Consider the following 16,436-nt stretch of genomic DNA (forward strand, 5'->3'; position numbering starts at 1 on the left):
ACACTAAGGTTCAGGTTAAAATAATCTGTTCAACATCCAGCTAGTAAGTGACTGAAGTCTCTGTCTTCAAATTTGTTTTCCCATAGTATGACATAATAGATAGTTTTCAAAAAAGTTTAAGCTGGGCGGTGGTGGCACATACCTTGAATCTCAGCACTCAGGAGGCAGGTGTCAATGAGTTTGAGGCCAGCCAGGGCTACAGAGCGAGTTCCAGGATATCCAGAGCTGTTACGTAGAGAAACCCTGCCTTGAAAAAGAAATTAAAAAACATAAATATTGTCAAACTAGGTTTTGCAATCTTGAAAGTATTCCCTAAAATTAAAAAACACGAATTACTTTGGGCGATTTTTTTCTCAACAATATCTTCCTTTATTTTTCTTTTATAAGAACCTTCCAGTTAGAGTCTTACATTGTTTGGCCTTGGGAAGTATTGCTGCTAATCGATAGAGTCATGCTTTTGTTGATGGGTCTATCTGCCGAGTCACACAGGACTGGTAAAATGAGCCAGCGAGCCAGTGCAGAGACGGCAGCTGATTAGCTGTGGAGGCTTAGGAAAACTGCAATTAATTTTGGACTCTGAATTCTGCTTGGAAAAATAATTGCTTTCATTAAGTGAGTCTGTTCAGCAAACATGTCCCATGTCTCTTTCTTTTGTTCATATTTTTACATAGTAACATACATAGTTTAAACTTGGAAGCATGTTGGTTGTTGAGTTACTCTGAAATGCAATGTTTTGGTTTTTAGCGAGGACATCGTTGGGTTTTGTTATTTAGACCATCCATGTAACTTTGACTTTAGCTGTAGGCACTAATTGCATTTACTAAGTAGAGTTTAAAAATACTGTTTACATTTTGAAAAGAAACTTGGTATGTTGCTGTGGCAGCTTTCACATGAAATGTTTGCATATGTCTGTATGTTCTCTGTTACTAACATCTGTGTTGTTTAAAGAAGTTCTAATACCATTCTTCAGTACCCAGAACAAAGTCTCAACAACTCACTTGGGAGCTTTTGTGTGGATGTCCTGTTGTAAGCAGTGCACAAATAAATTCTTAAAGAGAGAAACAGGCCCACTTTTAGAGTTAAAACTGCACTTGTGGAGTCTGCTGAGACGGCTCAGTGGTCAAGGGTGCTTGCTGTGAATCATGGGGGCCAGGGTTGGATCCCAACACACACGGAAGAAACCAGGTGTTTCACAGATGCCTGAAACTCCAGCTCCGAGGGACCCAGTGTCCTGTGCTGTGTCCACAGGTCCACATACATTCCCACAGACATCTGTGCACACAAAGTTGAAAGCACTGGTTGTGGTTTGAACTCTTGTATTGCAGTGTGCGACACAACTCTAGGACTGAGTAGGCTTCACTAACTCCTTTCTCTTGTGTTTCAGATTCTTTCAATGACTTATGCAGTTCCCATGTAATCTTCTACCTCCTGCTGCTGTCAGTGGTGATTATAATAATAAGTATTTTCAATGTGGAGTTCTACACAGGTTGGTTTCTGAATTTTAATCTTTAAAAGTTTGAACATCAGGGGTGTGGCACATGCTTGAACACTAGCACTACGGAGGTTTGAGGGAGGGTCACCACAAGTTCAAGGCCAGCTTTCGCTGTGTAGTGGGCTAGACAGTTTAGCCTAGGTTAGATGGCTAGACACTGTGTCAAAACAAAATAAAAATAATTTATTCTACCCAGGGAAGAATTTCAAAAATGTGTGCATAGTCACGTTCTGTTCTTCGGGTGGTCTGTACTGTTATTTTGGTGTTTGAAGGTACACCTAGGCCTTTTGTGACAGATGTTCTATGAGTCTGCTTACAGAAATTGGCTGTACAGAGAGTGGTCGGAGTCATCTGACAGTGGAGTAGTGGTGTCGGGAATGCCGGCGGAGGGCTTGGCCACCGGGCGAGGTTTGTCGGGAGGACAGGAGGGTCAGGAGGGTCAGGAGGTGGTGCTGGGCTGGTGCCAGCACTGTGAATGTCCTCATGTCTCAGAACCGTGCAGTTAAAAAGGACTCAAATCACAGATTTTATTTTATATTTTACCGCAATGAAAAAATAAATGTAACCCTTTTAATAGTTCACAGCTAGCAAGCTGTGAGTTAGCAAATAAATTAGGAAGTAATTCCTTATAGGATAGGGGACCAAGTCTGGGCTGACCTCAGATTGGTAGTACCTGCCTCAGCCTCCTGGATGCTGGGATTGCAAGCATACATCACTGACTTTGTGAGCTTCTCCCTCCCACCCAACAATAACAAAGTCTATGGTTTTAGAATATTTAATTTTAAAAAATTGGGCTTTGCCTTGGGAAAATCCTGGATTCCAGAGCATTTTCACACTTTTTCAGACTCTTAATTTTGTCACTTGGGGTTTTCTGATTATTTATTTATTTGTTTATCTTCCTATGACATCTTTCCTCTCCTTTTAGCTTTTTAGTATTAAAAAAAGTATTCTACGTTTTAAAGAAACAGTATGTGAGATTTTAAGTCCCGACTGATACTGTAACATGCTGTTCTTTGCTTTCATAGTGCTTTCTCGTTGGCTGGGGATCTGTCTGTTCTAACCATTTCCTTGGCTTATGGCCTTTGTTCTTATACTCTCTACTGCGCTCCTGGGCCGTCCTCTATGTGTAGGGGGGCCAGGTGAGGGCGCTCAAGTCAGTGTTTTTATTATTTTAGTTTATTTATTTTTTGGTGTGTTTTTTTTTTTTTTTGAGACCAGGTTTCTCTGTGTAACCCTGGCTGTCATGGAACTTGCTTTGTAGACCAGGCTGGCTTCAAGCTCAGAGATCTGTCTACCTCTGCCTCCTGAGTGCTGGGCTCAAAAGTGTACACTAGTGTTTTTAAAGCCTCACTGGTCATGTTGGCTTGTCCTGTAGGAGGAGGCTTGTGTGTGTACTGTGTGCTCCCAGCTTGCTCCAGAGGATCTGTGAAGTGTGTTTGCTGACAGGTACACTGGGCAGCTGTGAGGGGGTATAGAAGGCCACCTTTGACCCAACGCAGGAGCGTCCTAGAGGAGCTGACGGCTGGACCAGACTTTGAAGGAGGAGTTGTATTAAGCAGACAAAGAAGAGATGATTTTCTAGGGAGAAGATGGAGCTTGAGAGAATGTTGAATGACATGGCGTCAGGGTTTGTCCCATTAGGACGTCAGTCACATAATTGGCTTTCAGGGAGTCTTAGTGGGAAGAGGAGGTGATGGCTGCTCCCTACCTAAAGTGCCACGTGTTCGAGCCCTCCCTGCACACCTCATTTCTTGCCAACGCCATCATCTCTTCTCTTTGAGTATACTAAAAGAAGATTACTGCATGTCTATGTCAGGCAGCTTAGACATAAATACGCTTTGCTCCATTCCCACAATTGTCTCCCAGGTCACTTCCAGAGAGCTTTTTTGGGTTGTTGGCGAGGCCTTGAAATACCTGTATAGAAGCTCGTATGCAGGCTTAGTGGGTAAAGGAGAAGGCCAGCTCTAACCTCCACACGGACCTCGCCACATATAAATAATTTGCAATAACTGTACAAATAGTTAATATTCATGATTGTGATTTTTGCCTTTGTGGTTTATTTTTCACAGGTGGACGCTCTAGTGAGTTTCAAATGCTGAAATAAAGGCAATTTAGGGCTATCTTCTAAATTATTTTTTTTACAGCTCTTAGGAAAACGTCTGAGTTGGCATTATGTTAATTACCAGAGAATATTAATTTAAAGAAATGAAAAGGCCAAGTGTATGGGAACACATCAGTAATCAGGAGGCAGGCAAGGGGTGTATATCAGTAGTTCAGATATATCCTCCACTATGCCATGAGTGAGGCCAGCCTGGGCAACCTGAGACCCTTGTCTAGAAAACAGACAAACAACAGCAAACCCAAGAAAGATGAAGAACATGGATTGGGCTCATCTCTAGATTCCCTGGTTTTTCTTGTGTGTGTACCTCTTTTTCTTTATTTCAAGTTTTTAAAGGCTCAGGTTGTTAGCCTAGGAGCGTCCTGGACTGGGTTTCCCATTGGGCGGTGTTTGTGGTGAGGAAGGTGTTGTCTCCTCCAGCTTCAGGTGCCACAGTTACAAAGCCACGTGCTGTGCTTTCTCTGCAGCTGTGCCCTCCATCCCTGGCTCCCGACTGGCCCTGATCGGGAGGCTCCTCCACCCTCAGCAGCTCATGCACTCCTTCATACATGCTGCCATGGGAATGGTGGTGGCGTGGTGTGCGGCCATCATCACCAAGGGCCAGTACAGTTTTCTCGTGGTCCCCTGTACCGGAACTGAGAGGTATAGTAAATGGTTTTTTCTTCCTCTTTCTTGGAACCGTGCTTACTTTCTTTCCAAGTCAAAGGAGACCTTCAGACCCTCACAGAAGTTTCTGTTTCTGTGTATGAACTGTTAGTGATATTCTGTGTTTGAGGAAATGAGCAGAATTCTAAAGACATTTGTATGTGGAAGGCGCTGTATAGGTGCTGTTGGGTTCCTGGGGGTGATTCAGGGACAGTCTCAGCTGCTTGAGAGATGAGAGTGATAGGCCATGGATGAAGATATAGATATAATAAAGAAAAGGAAACAAGATCCACGTCAGTCAGTCAGGTGTGGTGCTCCCTAATTTAGAGGCTAGTGCTCTCCAGATCTGGAATCTTTCCAGGAACTTTAAAGACAGCATCCAGAGACCCGGAGAGGGTGCACAGTTAGGAGAGGTCTGAGAGCCCAGAGCTCCAGCACCTCTGTTAGGGACATGCAGGCGATTTGTCCGTCCTTGTCCAGATGAAGCCAACTTGTCTTGGAAGCAGCAGGACTGTGGTGCACTTTCTTACCTCAGATTTCCATGGAAACAGCAGTAATCAGGATCTCCTGCGTCAGGGGAAAATGCTTTGTTAATCTTTTGCTCCTGTTTACCTAGAGTGAGTCATTTTGTTAGAATTGGGGCATTTCTTAAGTGGTTAACGTGGAATTTTGCCTTCTGGCAAGTAGCCTTAAAGCAATGATAATGTGTTTTGACTGTTGAATGAATAGCTTTCCTTTCCTCAGCTTGGATAGTCCTGCCGCCCAAACCTGCATGAATGAGCATCACCTGTTTTTCCTACTGGCTGGAGCATTCATGGGCTATAGCTATAGTCTTCTGTATTTCATGAACAACATGAATTATCTTCCCTTTCCCATTATACAGGTAAGATAACATTTGAGCGTTTCCTTAGCTATGATATTAACATTGCCATGTCTAGACATATGGCCACCCTATCTGATTATGTCAAGATTTGATCAGTAAAACTCCCTGGTAAAATCGCCTGACTGCTGAGTTCAGGTCCCATGAGAGTGCCTAGCACAGGTGTCTAATCCCAGGTTGCCTGGAGGACCTCCCGAAGCTCAGAGGTCAGCTAGCCTAGAGGTGTAGGGTAAAGAGACCCTGTCTTAAACCTGGTGGAACAGTGAAGAGCAGCGCACAGAGGTTGACCTCTCCCTCCACAAATACCCCGCCCCCCCCACATGTTCTTTAGCACTGAACCCATCACAAGGCAACTGAAAAGACATTTGTTGTCAGTGAGACTTCAGTGTTTTGCAAGCTGTAGCCCCCCTTTCCTGCTGCCGCTCTCAGAATGCTGCCCCCTCTTTCCTGTCCTGGTCATAGTAACACTTGCTGTGATTTAGCAGGGCTGGGGGAAGAGGATGACAACATTCAAGTGCTTGGTGTAGCCCTGCTTAAGGATGTGCAAGTGATTTATGAACACATCAGTTATTGTCTCAGACCTAAGGCGTGGGTGTGTAAATAAAACTCTTTCACTTGGTTTGGGTGGTGTAGTTAAAACTATGCTTCAGTTTGTGTGTGTGTGTGTTGCACGAATGTGTACATGTGTATGCTTGCTCACTTGTGTGTGTTGAGGCTAGAGATTGATGTTGGATGTCTTCCTCAATTGATTTTCACTTTAGATTTCAAGACAAAATCTCTTACTTAGTCTGGAATTTATTAACTTGGCAAAGCTAGCTGACCCCTGAACTCCAGAGATCCTTCTGTCTTGGCCTACCTTAATGCTAGGAGTATAGGCATGCACCTACCCCTTTACTGGGTATGTGGGATCTGAACTCAGGCCCTCATGCTTGGATGGCACATACTTGATTAAGCCGCTTTCCCTGTTCATTCACTAGGTTTGTAAAACATCTAACCTGAAGCAGGTGAGCTTCAGCAGGCAGAGGTACTTGGAGCACAGATCTGATGGTCTGCACTCACTCTCTGGATCCCACAGTGGACCAGCTCTCCAAAGTTGTCCTCTAACCTCAAAATGCGCATTTTGACACATGTCTGCTTGCAGACAAACAGACACACAAATTTTAAAAATTAAAAAAAACAAAACCCCCAACTAATCTAGTAGGAATAAAGCTTGTAACCGAGCCATGTGTTTCTGCTGTTTCTTCTTGTGTTTTTATGTACTTCATTTCTATTCTGGATGTGAGGCCTAGGCACTGGAACAAGCTTTGAACCAGTCCCTTCCCACTGGCTCCCACACTGGTGGGAAAGACGTGAGGTGTAAAGCAGTCATGTGGTAATGAGAATTTCGTCCGTGAGGACGGCACACTAGGGTTCTCCCACCTAACGTGTCTCGTGCCTATTGCATCAGCATGAGCTGGTGAGCATACATCTGTGAGAAGATCATGTTCCTCAAAGACTGACCCTCACCTTCCTGCAGTTGTGTAGGAAAGACAGTTCCTGCTTAGGAACTCTTCACATTTGTGAAATGTTAAAAGTAGGATGCACCCACAGTGTCTTGAGAAAATTCCGTACAGGAATACCCTGTTGTGTGTGACCTCACGTCCAAACATGATACATACAGAGAATGAGAAAACTAAAGTGTTGGAGAAAATAAGACACTCTTGCTGGATCTCCAGGTGAAATCGACTGTCTACTTAACATCACAGATGTGCAGTGACCACAGGAGCTAATAGTTGACAGTGCTGATCAATTACTGTTTCTACCACATAATGCCAAATTTCATGCTTTTGTTGTCATTTCTTTTGATGAAATTTTGGATTCTTGAATCTCTAAAGTTCATTCTAAAATGATAAATTTTCACTTCAGATTAACTTTGTAAGAATATATATATTTAGACAGGGTTTCCCTGCATAGCCCAGGCTAGTCATGAGCTCTAGCTCTTCCTGCCTCAGCTTCCCAAGTGCTGATGATAGGCATGTGCTGCCATATTGGCCAAAATGTATACTTGGGACATCTCTTGCAGCTACACATATGTGGCCGTCTGCCTGGGTGGGCACTGTTTTTTGAGGGTGGCAGGACAGTGGAGTGAGAGGTGAAGATTGGGTGTTAATAGTTGAAGTGATGGATTTGGGTGCCCGGAGCTGTCTTTTCTCATCAGTCAGATTTGTGCCTTTGTGTTTATTGTGGTAAGTTTGCCTCCCTGAAAGGCTGAGGTGGAGGAGCACACTGGCTTAAGCTTTTCACTATCTAGGAGCATTGCTCACACACAGTGTGTGATCTTGTCTTGTGCATGGTGAGGTGGTGATATATAAATATATCAATATAAAGCAGGGTGAGGTGATAGGAAGCAAGAAGATGAGAGAAGACAGGCCCATTCATTCCTTCCCCTGTCAGCCTCTGAAGAGTGATGGGATACTTGTAGTCATTTACTTGATATTGTCAGTATTCTTACTTCTAATCTTACTTATAGAGTGTAAAAACTATTAACTATTTAAACATCAGAATAGTCTGTCTTTTTGTACAATTATTGTCGGTCTTTAAGTTCTAAATTACGTTTTTATTTCTGTGTGTGTGTGTGTGTGTGTGTGTGTGTGTGTGAGAGAGAGAGAGAGAGAGAGAGAGAGAGAGAGAGAGAGAGAGAGACAGCCAGCTTGTGGGAATTGGTTCTGTTGTATCATGGGCCTCATGTGGGCTAGAACTCAGATCATCAGGCTTGGCAGCAGGCAGCTTTATCCACTGAACCATTTCGTAGGCTCCCAGTTATAGTTTGTTTTGTTCCAGTTTAAGTCTTTTTGGTGGTGGGGATTGACCCAAGGCCTCACACATGCCAGGCAAGCAGCCCCAGCTCTTAGTGATGATGGTTCATCCTCTGCCTCTGCTAGTAGTGTCCACCTTAGAACGGTACTGAATGTGTCGTTTGACATCTTTCTTGTTGTTCTCCACAGCAGTATAAGTTTTTACGCTTCAGGAGATCTCTCCTCTTACTAGTTAAACATAGCTGTGTGGAATCCCTGTTCGTGGTCAGAAATTTCTGCATTGTGTATTATTTTTTTGGTAAGAATTTCTACCTTCTAATTTAGTATATTATTAGCTCATAGTTTAGAAAATGTCAGTTAAAATGACCAGTTAAGGAAATTTTTATTAAGGGGAATATGATGTATACATGTAAAATACTCTTTAAATGGATAAATCTCTTGTGTTGCAACACAAGATAGGCCATGAGCTGTTACGTTCACCTCAGAACACCGGATGCTGCACAGGTCAGACAGAACAGAACAATGGTTATGGAGGCTGTAAGCTGGGGACAGGGAGGAGCTGCTCAGGGCGGTGATCAGCCTTGCACGGCGAGGTAGTTCTGGAGATGTGTTGCACAATAGTCAGCACACAGCTCTGGGCTGCACCATTCAAGGTAGTAAACCCGGCAGTGAGAGGACAGCTTGCAAGAGCTGCTTCTCTCCTGTCATGTGGGTTCTGGTGGGGAGCGCTTACCGGCTGAACCATCTCACCAGCTCCGAAGCGACCCAGCTACACAGTGTGCTCTGTGAGAGAGAGGCAGGGATGAGTGACTGCTCACCTGTGGCCTTCGAGATGGGGTGATGGAATTGGTCACAGTTGATGGTGCACATCTGTTAGCCACAGGTATCGTGTACTGAACAGCTGGAAGTGCTGCAGATAGTCTATCACAGTTGTCTTGTCTTGCTCTGTTTTTAATAACCATGGTGACTAAGACTTGTATATCTCAGAACTGTACAATGGAAAGACTTCCAGTATTTAGAAATGATTCTCTTTTCCCGTCCATTGCTAATCAGACAGCCTAGCATTTTAACTGAGGTCTCCCTGTGTAGTTGAACCTCATAGTGTAAAGCACACTGAAGAGTGTCAGTCTAACTTCTCACGTTCCTGTCTTGGTATTGTTCTTCTCAGGCCACATTCCCAAAGCGTGGATTAGCACTGCGATGGACCTCCACACAGATGAGTAAGCCAAGTCTGATTTTCCTGCTGCCTGCCTTTTCAGTTTTTCTGCTTTCTAGATGCTTTGTTAGGTTTATCCTTGATTTTTTTTTTTTTTTTAATTGAAATAAGAAGCAACAGAGGAGAGGGAGGTGCTTGGTGTAACGAGAAGGTGCTGGCTCGTGCCCTGTCCTGTTTCTAGGCTGAAAACTCCACACTGCCGCTCACAGTCCTTAGCCACTGTGGGATCAGGGAAGGCTAAGCTTACCTCGACACCGTGTCCTTCCTGGCTTCCTTACCCGTAGTCTGTTCTGTGCTAGACTTCTCAGTGTCTCCTACTTCATTAAGTTCGGGTGTTCAGTGCCATGTGCTCTGTGTCATTGGGTTTATCCACTTCATTTTAACCCCTAGAGACAACGGAAGGTCTCTGATCTTTTCAATGTATGTTTGGAAGTTAAATCATTAATAACTAACTCACTAAGATTTCCGAGTCATGCACCTAGGTGACCACAGGGAAAGACCCCTGCCTTCGCCACTCACTCAGACCCTCCCCCAGACCTAAGAAGTAGCAGTCCATTGTTAGACATCCTCCACACTAAAGGAAGGTGGCCTTTCTGAGATACGTGGCCCGTGTCTGGCTCTGTCATCCATTATGTGTCATAAAATTTATCCTGTTCATACTATCTATGATTTTTTTTTAAATAAATGCATTGTTTTAGCCGGGCAGTGGTGGCACATGCCCTTAATCCTAGCACTTCAGAAACAGAGGCAGGCAGATCTCTGTGAGTTCGAGGCCAGCTTGATATACAGAGCAAGTTCCAGGTCAACCAGGGATACACACAGAAACCCTGTCTCAAAAAACCACAAATAAGTAAATAAATGCATTTTTTTCTCATAGAATTTTTTAAAACAATTATGTATTTATTTAATGTGTGTATGTGTGGCCATCAGAGGCATCTTTTGAGAGTTCTCTCCTTCTAGTATGTTCTCTCTTTTTACCACGTGGGTCCTGGGGCTGGAACTCAGGTGTCAGACTTAGCAGCAATGCCTTTACCCACTGAACCTGTCACCAGCTCTCCCTAAGAACGTCTAGTAACATAGTGATGGTTTCCCCGTCAAATAAATACTGAAAAACTGTACGCACAGTAATGTCAGTATTTTCACTCTGCCTGTGAGGCACCGTAATTGAGGAAGGCTGCAGTCCGTGGATACCCCAGAGTGCATTGTGTTAGTTATCTCACTCTCGCTTTGGCGCAGCTGAAGGGTTCATCTAAGCCGGGTGGGGGTGCATTCCTATGATCCTAGGACTAGTGAGGCTGAAGCAGGAGGATTGTGAGTTCAAGGCCAGCCTGGGCTATACGGAGAGATTCTGTTTCAAATAAACAGAGACCATAAAGGGCTTAACCTGTTGTTTCTTGATAAAATCAATTGCCTCCAATGTGTGTCCTTTTGATTTTTGGTTACTTCACTGTGAGACTTGTATCATATGTGGAATTCACTAGGTTCAGTTTTAGAGAGTTGGGATTTTGACACTTCTGGATATTTTAGAGGTACTATAGATTTCAATTTTTTTAAAAATAATTTTTACCTTTAATCCCAGCACTCGGGAGGCAGAGCCAGGCGGATCTCTGTGAGTTCGAGGCCAGCCTGGGCTACCAAGTGAGTTCTAGGAAAGGCGCAAAGCTACACAGAGAAACCCTGTCTCGAAAAAACAAAAACAAAAAAAAAAAAAAAAAAAAATAATAATAATTTTTAAAAGATTTAATTTATTTATATTTTCTGTATGAGTGCTCTGCATGCCAGAAGAGGGCATCAGGTCCTATATGGATGGTTGTGAGCTGCCATGTGGTTGGTGGGAATTGAACTCAGGTCCTCTGGAAGAGCAGCCAGTGCTCTTAACCACTGAGCCATCTCTCCAGTCCCCAGATTTCAATTTTTTTGAAAGTTCCTAGGTAAAATTTAGTTTTGTCCTCTACTTGGTTACTAGATGAGAAACCAAATGCATGGGCCGTTTATTTGGTTAGTCTACCTTGTAAACTGGGTCAACTGGAAAGAGGAAAACAATATTTGATAGAAATTTAAGTTTTTGTTCTTTCACTCAAAACTACCTTATTGGTTATTGGTTATGGTTGTGAGCCACCATGTGGTTGCTGGGAATTGAACTCAGGACCTCTGGAAGAGCAGTAGGTGCTCTCAACCTCTGAGCCATCTCTCCAGCCCTCAAAACTACCTTATAATATGGCCAACTGCCTAATAGTTTTCCTTCATGCAAGTCAGGCCCTCAGTCAGTATTTACTTAGAAGCTAAACATAATTGTGTCATGTACTGGCCTTCCCCACGAATACCAAACACTGTGGACAACCTGTTGTAAGCCTTGTGAGCGTGTGAAGAATTTGAATGAAGAGATTACACTCTGTTCTGTGGATAAGGAAAAGAAAGATGGACGTAAGGATATAGGTGATGATTTATTTGTCTAACAGCAGTGTGTAGATGGCGGTCAAATTCAAATTCTGTTTTTGTACAATTACTAGTTTTGTGATTATAGGATTTATAGTAGTACTAACTAAATTACTCAAGGATTTGTAGGATATGTGCTTTTAGCTTCTTAACATTCTAATAGTTTTTAAAATTGTTTAAAAAGCAGAGATCAGGCAAGGCCGTGGTGGCGCATGCCTTTAATCCCAGCACTCAGGAGGCAGAGCCAGATGGATATCTGTGAGTTCGAGGCCAGCCTGGACTACCAAGTGAGTTCCAGGAAAGGCGCAAAGCTACACAGAGAAACCTGTCTCAAAAAACAAAACAAAACAAAAAAAAAAGGGCTGAGATCATTTTTTTTTTTTGTAATACGTGCAGTACTCTGAAACTGTTTATAATGGCACACACATGATCCAGAAGTCCAAATTATATTTTTGAGACTATGGTGGCCTTGAACTTCAGATCCTCTTGCCTAGTTGTGTTTTATGGGTTTAAAGAATTAAGCCATGAATTAGCAATAATAAGCTTCCACCTGTCCTAAGTAGTTAGGCTTATAGACATGGCTCTGACTTCCACAGTAAATGGTACTGCAGATTTAGAACTCGGGGACCTGCAGGGCCAGTGCCTGCCGGCAGTTTCCCTGTGGCTCCCTATGTACCTCTGAGGGATGTTAGGAAAAGAGCTTTAGAAGGGTACCAGCAAATAGGCTGTCTTTCTCTGCATGGAGTCCTTGTCTTTGGCATGGGAATCATGGCACTTACTGTTTTCCTAGGCAGGCCCACAGGCCTCTGGACACGATTGGCGGCCTCCTGAATGTCTCCTTACTCTACCATGTTTGGCTCTGTGGTGTCTTCCTTTTGATGACTTGGTACATCTCCTGGATACTCTTCAAAATCTATGCCACGGAGGTCAGTATTGGGAGGGTTTTTTGTTAGTACTGTTGTGTTTCAGAGAATAGAAAGTGGTGCTTTCAGAAGATCACTGCTCCAAGCATGTTACTACGGTGGTTTTCAGTTTCATCCTTCACGCTGTGTTTCTTTCTTTCTTTTTTTGGTTTTTCCCGAGACAGGGTTTCTCTGTGTAGCTTTGCGCCTTTCCTGGAACTCATTCTGTAGCTCAGACTGGCCTCAAACTCACAGAGATCCCCCTGCCTCTACCTCCTGGGTGCTGGGATTAAAGGCGAGTGCCACCCGCACCTGGCACACTCTGTGTTTCCAAGGAACAGAGTTGGTGCTCTCAGAGTATCTGGGAGTTAAACTGGGTGGTGTTTGCTGCGCTTTACTTAGAGCCTGGCTTTCTTCCTGGGTTTTTAAGTAGGAGATGAGCCTAGATTTTAAATTAATTTTACATGCTATCGAAATAGATACTATCAACATTTAAATATGCAGTTATTTTGAAAAACATCTTGAAATTTATTAAATGATTCTGAAAATTCTGTGGGCAATTCTCACAGAGTATTAAAAAAAAGATATATTTTGTCATATGTGTTTGGCTATTTTGCTAGCACTCATATATATGTGCACCACATACATGTCTGTTGCTATGAATCCCTTGAAACTGAAATTATAGACAGTTGTGAGCTGCCATGTGGGGGCTGGGAATTGAACTCAGGTCCTCTAGGTCAGCTAGTGCTCTTAACTGCTGAGCCATTTCTCCAGTTCCACAAAAAAATTTTTTTTTAAATTTATTTTTATTTCATGTTATTGGTGTTTTACCTACATGTGTGTCTGTGTGAGGGTGTCGGATCCCCTGGAAGTGGAGTTACAGATAGCTGTGAGCTGCCGTGTGGGTGCTGGGAATTGAACCTGGGTCCTGTGAAAGAGCAGTCAGTACTCTTAACCACTGAGCCATCTCTCCAGGCCCACAAAAATCTTTTTAAGTGAAGAGTTGCATTTAAAAAAAAAATCATCTAGTGTAGCTAGAGTTTTCCTGCCTTGCCCACAGTCAGGACAAATCTTTGTCACCCGCCAGTCCCACAGCCGCTCAGACCCAACCAAGTAAACACAGAGACTTATATTGCTTACAAACTGTATGGCCGTGGCAGGCTTCTTATTAACTATTCTTATATCTTAAATTAATCCATTTCCATAAGTCTATACCTTGCCACGTGGCTGGTGGCTTACCGGCATCTTCACATGCTGCTGGTCATGGCGGTGGCTGCAGTGTCTCTTCGCCTCAGCCTTCTGCTTCCCACAATTCTCCTCTCTCCTTGTCCCACCTACTTCCTGCCTGGCCACTGGCCAATCAGTGTTTTATTTATTGACCAATCAGAGCAATTTGACATACAGACCGTCCCACAGCAATCTAGTTGTGTTTGTCATAGTAGTATTGTATTTGATTTTACCATCTCTGTTAATTTTCAATGGCTTCACAGGCTCTTTGTTCCTGGAATTTAGTTCTGTTAGTAGATGTCGGTTTGATAAAATTGGGACAGTGACACTTGGGAAAATGTATTTGTTTTTATTTAAAACTTTATTCATATGAGTGTTTTGCCTTCATGCATATCTGTGTACCACATGAGTGCCTGGGGTCTGTGGAGTCCAGACGAAGACATTTGATCCCCTGGGACTGGATGGGTTCCTCTGGAAGAGCAGCCAATGCTTTTAACTGCTGAGCCATCTCTCCGGCTCCCACAGTAACATTTTTTTAAACAGTGCTTTTGCAAGGAGCACTGAAGATGTTGATTTGATTGTATTTGTCTCTCTGTAATCTCAGTCAGTGCTCACTGATTATAACAAGGACAGGCAAAGAATTCCTTTCACATTCCCTGTATGTGATTATATCCAACAGGCTTATGTGTTCCCTGTTCAGCCCCCATTTGCGGAGGAGTCGGACGAGTGCCTCCCGAGAGTCCTCACCAGCAGTCCTCCTCTCATCATCAAGGTACCAGAGTGTGCAGCTTGCAGCCTCAGTTATCTTTGCCTCCTTCCAGAGGTGGAGGCATAGTTAGCACAGCTGGGCATTTAGATAGACTTCTTGAGGGCCTCTAACGGGGGTTCTCAACCTGTGGGTCAAATGACCCTTTCCCAGGGATTGCCTGAGACTGTTGGAAAACACAGGTATTTATGTTACAATTCATAACAGCAAAATTACAGTTAGGAAGCAGCAACAAAAGTAATTTTATGGTTGGAGGTCACCAAATAGGAACCGTATTAGGAAGTTGAGAACCACTGTCCCAGAATATTCTAGTATTGGTACTGTAAAAATGACGTAGTAATGTCATTAAAATTTTTTTTTTTTTGTCATTTCAAGTGATTAAATATAAAAGTAAAGTACCCTGGGTATGCACCAGCAATGTACATATGTTTCCCAGGATGGCTTTGAACTCCTGGATTCATCCTGAACTCCTGTCTCAGCTGCCTGAGTAATGGAGACCACCGGCCGCCCCACCAGACCCAGCTCAGCTAGCTAACTTCTCATAAACACATCCAGTTCTCTCAAGCATAAGATGCCGTGGTAGCCAACTAAATCCATAGTCTTTGCAAACCATTCCTGGCAGTAATGCAGAAATACTGTGAGTTTTTACATTGCCGGAGCTAGATCCACTTTTATTCATGCAGTGTGTGTCGTCTCAAAGGTAGTGTGCTTAGTGGTATGTTGACATACAAATTACTGAGGGTTCTAAAACAAATCGTAATCATAAAAGTTGAAGAAGTTTACAAATCAAACTAAATGAGAAAAATTGTTTTGATTTAAATTGCAATTTGAGATTGTAAAGGAAATCTAAATATAACAGGATATCACTTATCCTGCTAAAAGGTCATGGTGCCTTATTTATTGTATACTTTTATGTTTTTCAGACAGCATCGTGCTGTGTAGGCCAGGTTGGACTTGACTTTGCACTTGTCCTGCCTAAGCCCCCTTCTAAGTGCTGAGGCATGTACCAGCATGCCCAGCTAGCTTACTACTAAAAATAGTTACAAGAAAATGCTGGGAACCCAGCGGTTTTGTCACAGTCTAGAGAAACTGTAAACAAGTAGGAAAATGAACCATCGAGGCACTGATCGCCAGTAGGTATTCGCTACTTGTTTGGGTACTTAGGAAATCTCTCTCAGTGGGCAGGGGTCAGGTCCTGTGGCTGCGGCGGGTTCAGCGATGACTAAGACATAGCATGGGCTAATGGGAAAGGCAGCCGCAACCCCGCTCAGGTTGGGCTGGCGCGTGCAGTACTGCCCTTCTCCCCTGGGTTCCCATCCTAGGCTGCTTCTCAGAAGGAGCGCGCCTGTGGAGTAAGGAGGCTTGCCGGGGAGAAGGTAGATTTTCAGGAAAAAGCTATAGCTGTGTGTTTTATGGGTTAGGCGCTGCCTTTGGGTATGGCAGTGAGCAAGATAATGTTCCTATTCTTGTGGGTCTCACAGTCAGAAGTGCCACAGTTGAGAGATGTCAATGTGTGTGGGAGGACAGAAAATTCCAGAAGGAAGCCATATTGGAGTTTTCCATTACAGAGCTATAAAAATACAGAGCTCTGTAGTTCTTATAGTGTATAGGGAGGTAGAGCAAGAGAGTTCCAGAGATCCAGAAAGGACGGTCGTGGTCCTGAAACACTTGTTTTTTTATAAAGTCCATCTGATTGCTCCTCGGATATGTAATGAGTCTAGATCTTATGTATGATTTTGTTAAAGCTTTAACAGTCTTTCTTTCTTTTTTCCTTTTAGTATTTGGCCTTACAGGACCTGATGTTGCTTTCTCAGTATTCTCCATCTCGAAGGCAAGAAGTTTTTAGCCTCAGCCAACCAGGTATTGCTGAAAGGAGTAGATTTGATTGTGTGCGTGCGTGCGTGCGTGCGTGCGTGCGTGCGTGCGTGCGTGCGTGTGTGTGTGTGTGTGTGTGTGTG

General features: G+C 43.5%; 1 protein-coding gene across 2 annotated transcripts in view; it reads left to right on the forward strand.

Annotated features, from left to right (window-relative positions):
- The window catches only part of Ndc1 (NDC1 transmembrane nucleoporin), a 52,637-nt gene that overhangs the window by 2,955 nt on the left and 33,246 nt on the right, over positions 1-16,436 (forward strand). The window contains exons 3-10 of one of the 2 annotated variants that reach the window (XM_028888332.2): positions 1,385-1,486; positions 4,079-4,253; positions 5,001-5,139; positions 8,124-8,229; positions 9,100-9,151; positions 12,374-12,509; positions 14,392-14,484; positions 16,257-16,338. In XM_028888332.2, the coding sequence (XP_028744165.1) occupies positions 1,385-1,486; positions 4,079-4,253; positions 5,001-5,139; positions 8,124-8,229; positions 9,100-9,151; positions 12,374-12,509; positions 14,392-14,484; positions 16,257-16,338 (885 nt within the window). Of the gene's footprint in view, positions 1-1,384; positions 1,487-4,078; positions 4,254-5,000; positions 5,140-8,120; positions 8,230-9,099; positions 9,152-12,373; positions 12,510-14,391; positions 14,485-16,256; positions 16,339-16,436 lie in introns of both variants that reach the window. The other variant, XM_028888322.2, reaches the window with a different exon arrangement.

Source organism: Peromyscus leucopus, chromosome 2 (assembly GCF_004664715.2).
Source record: "Peromyscus leucopus breed LL Stock chromosome 2, UCI_PerLeu_2.1, whole genome shotgun sequence".
Lineage (NCBI taxonomy): Eukaryota > Metazoa > Chordata > Mammalia > Rodentia > Cricetidae > Peromyscus > Peromyscus leucopus.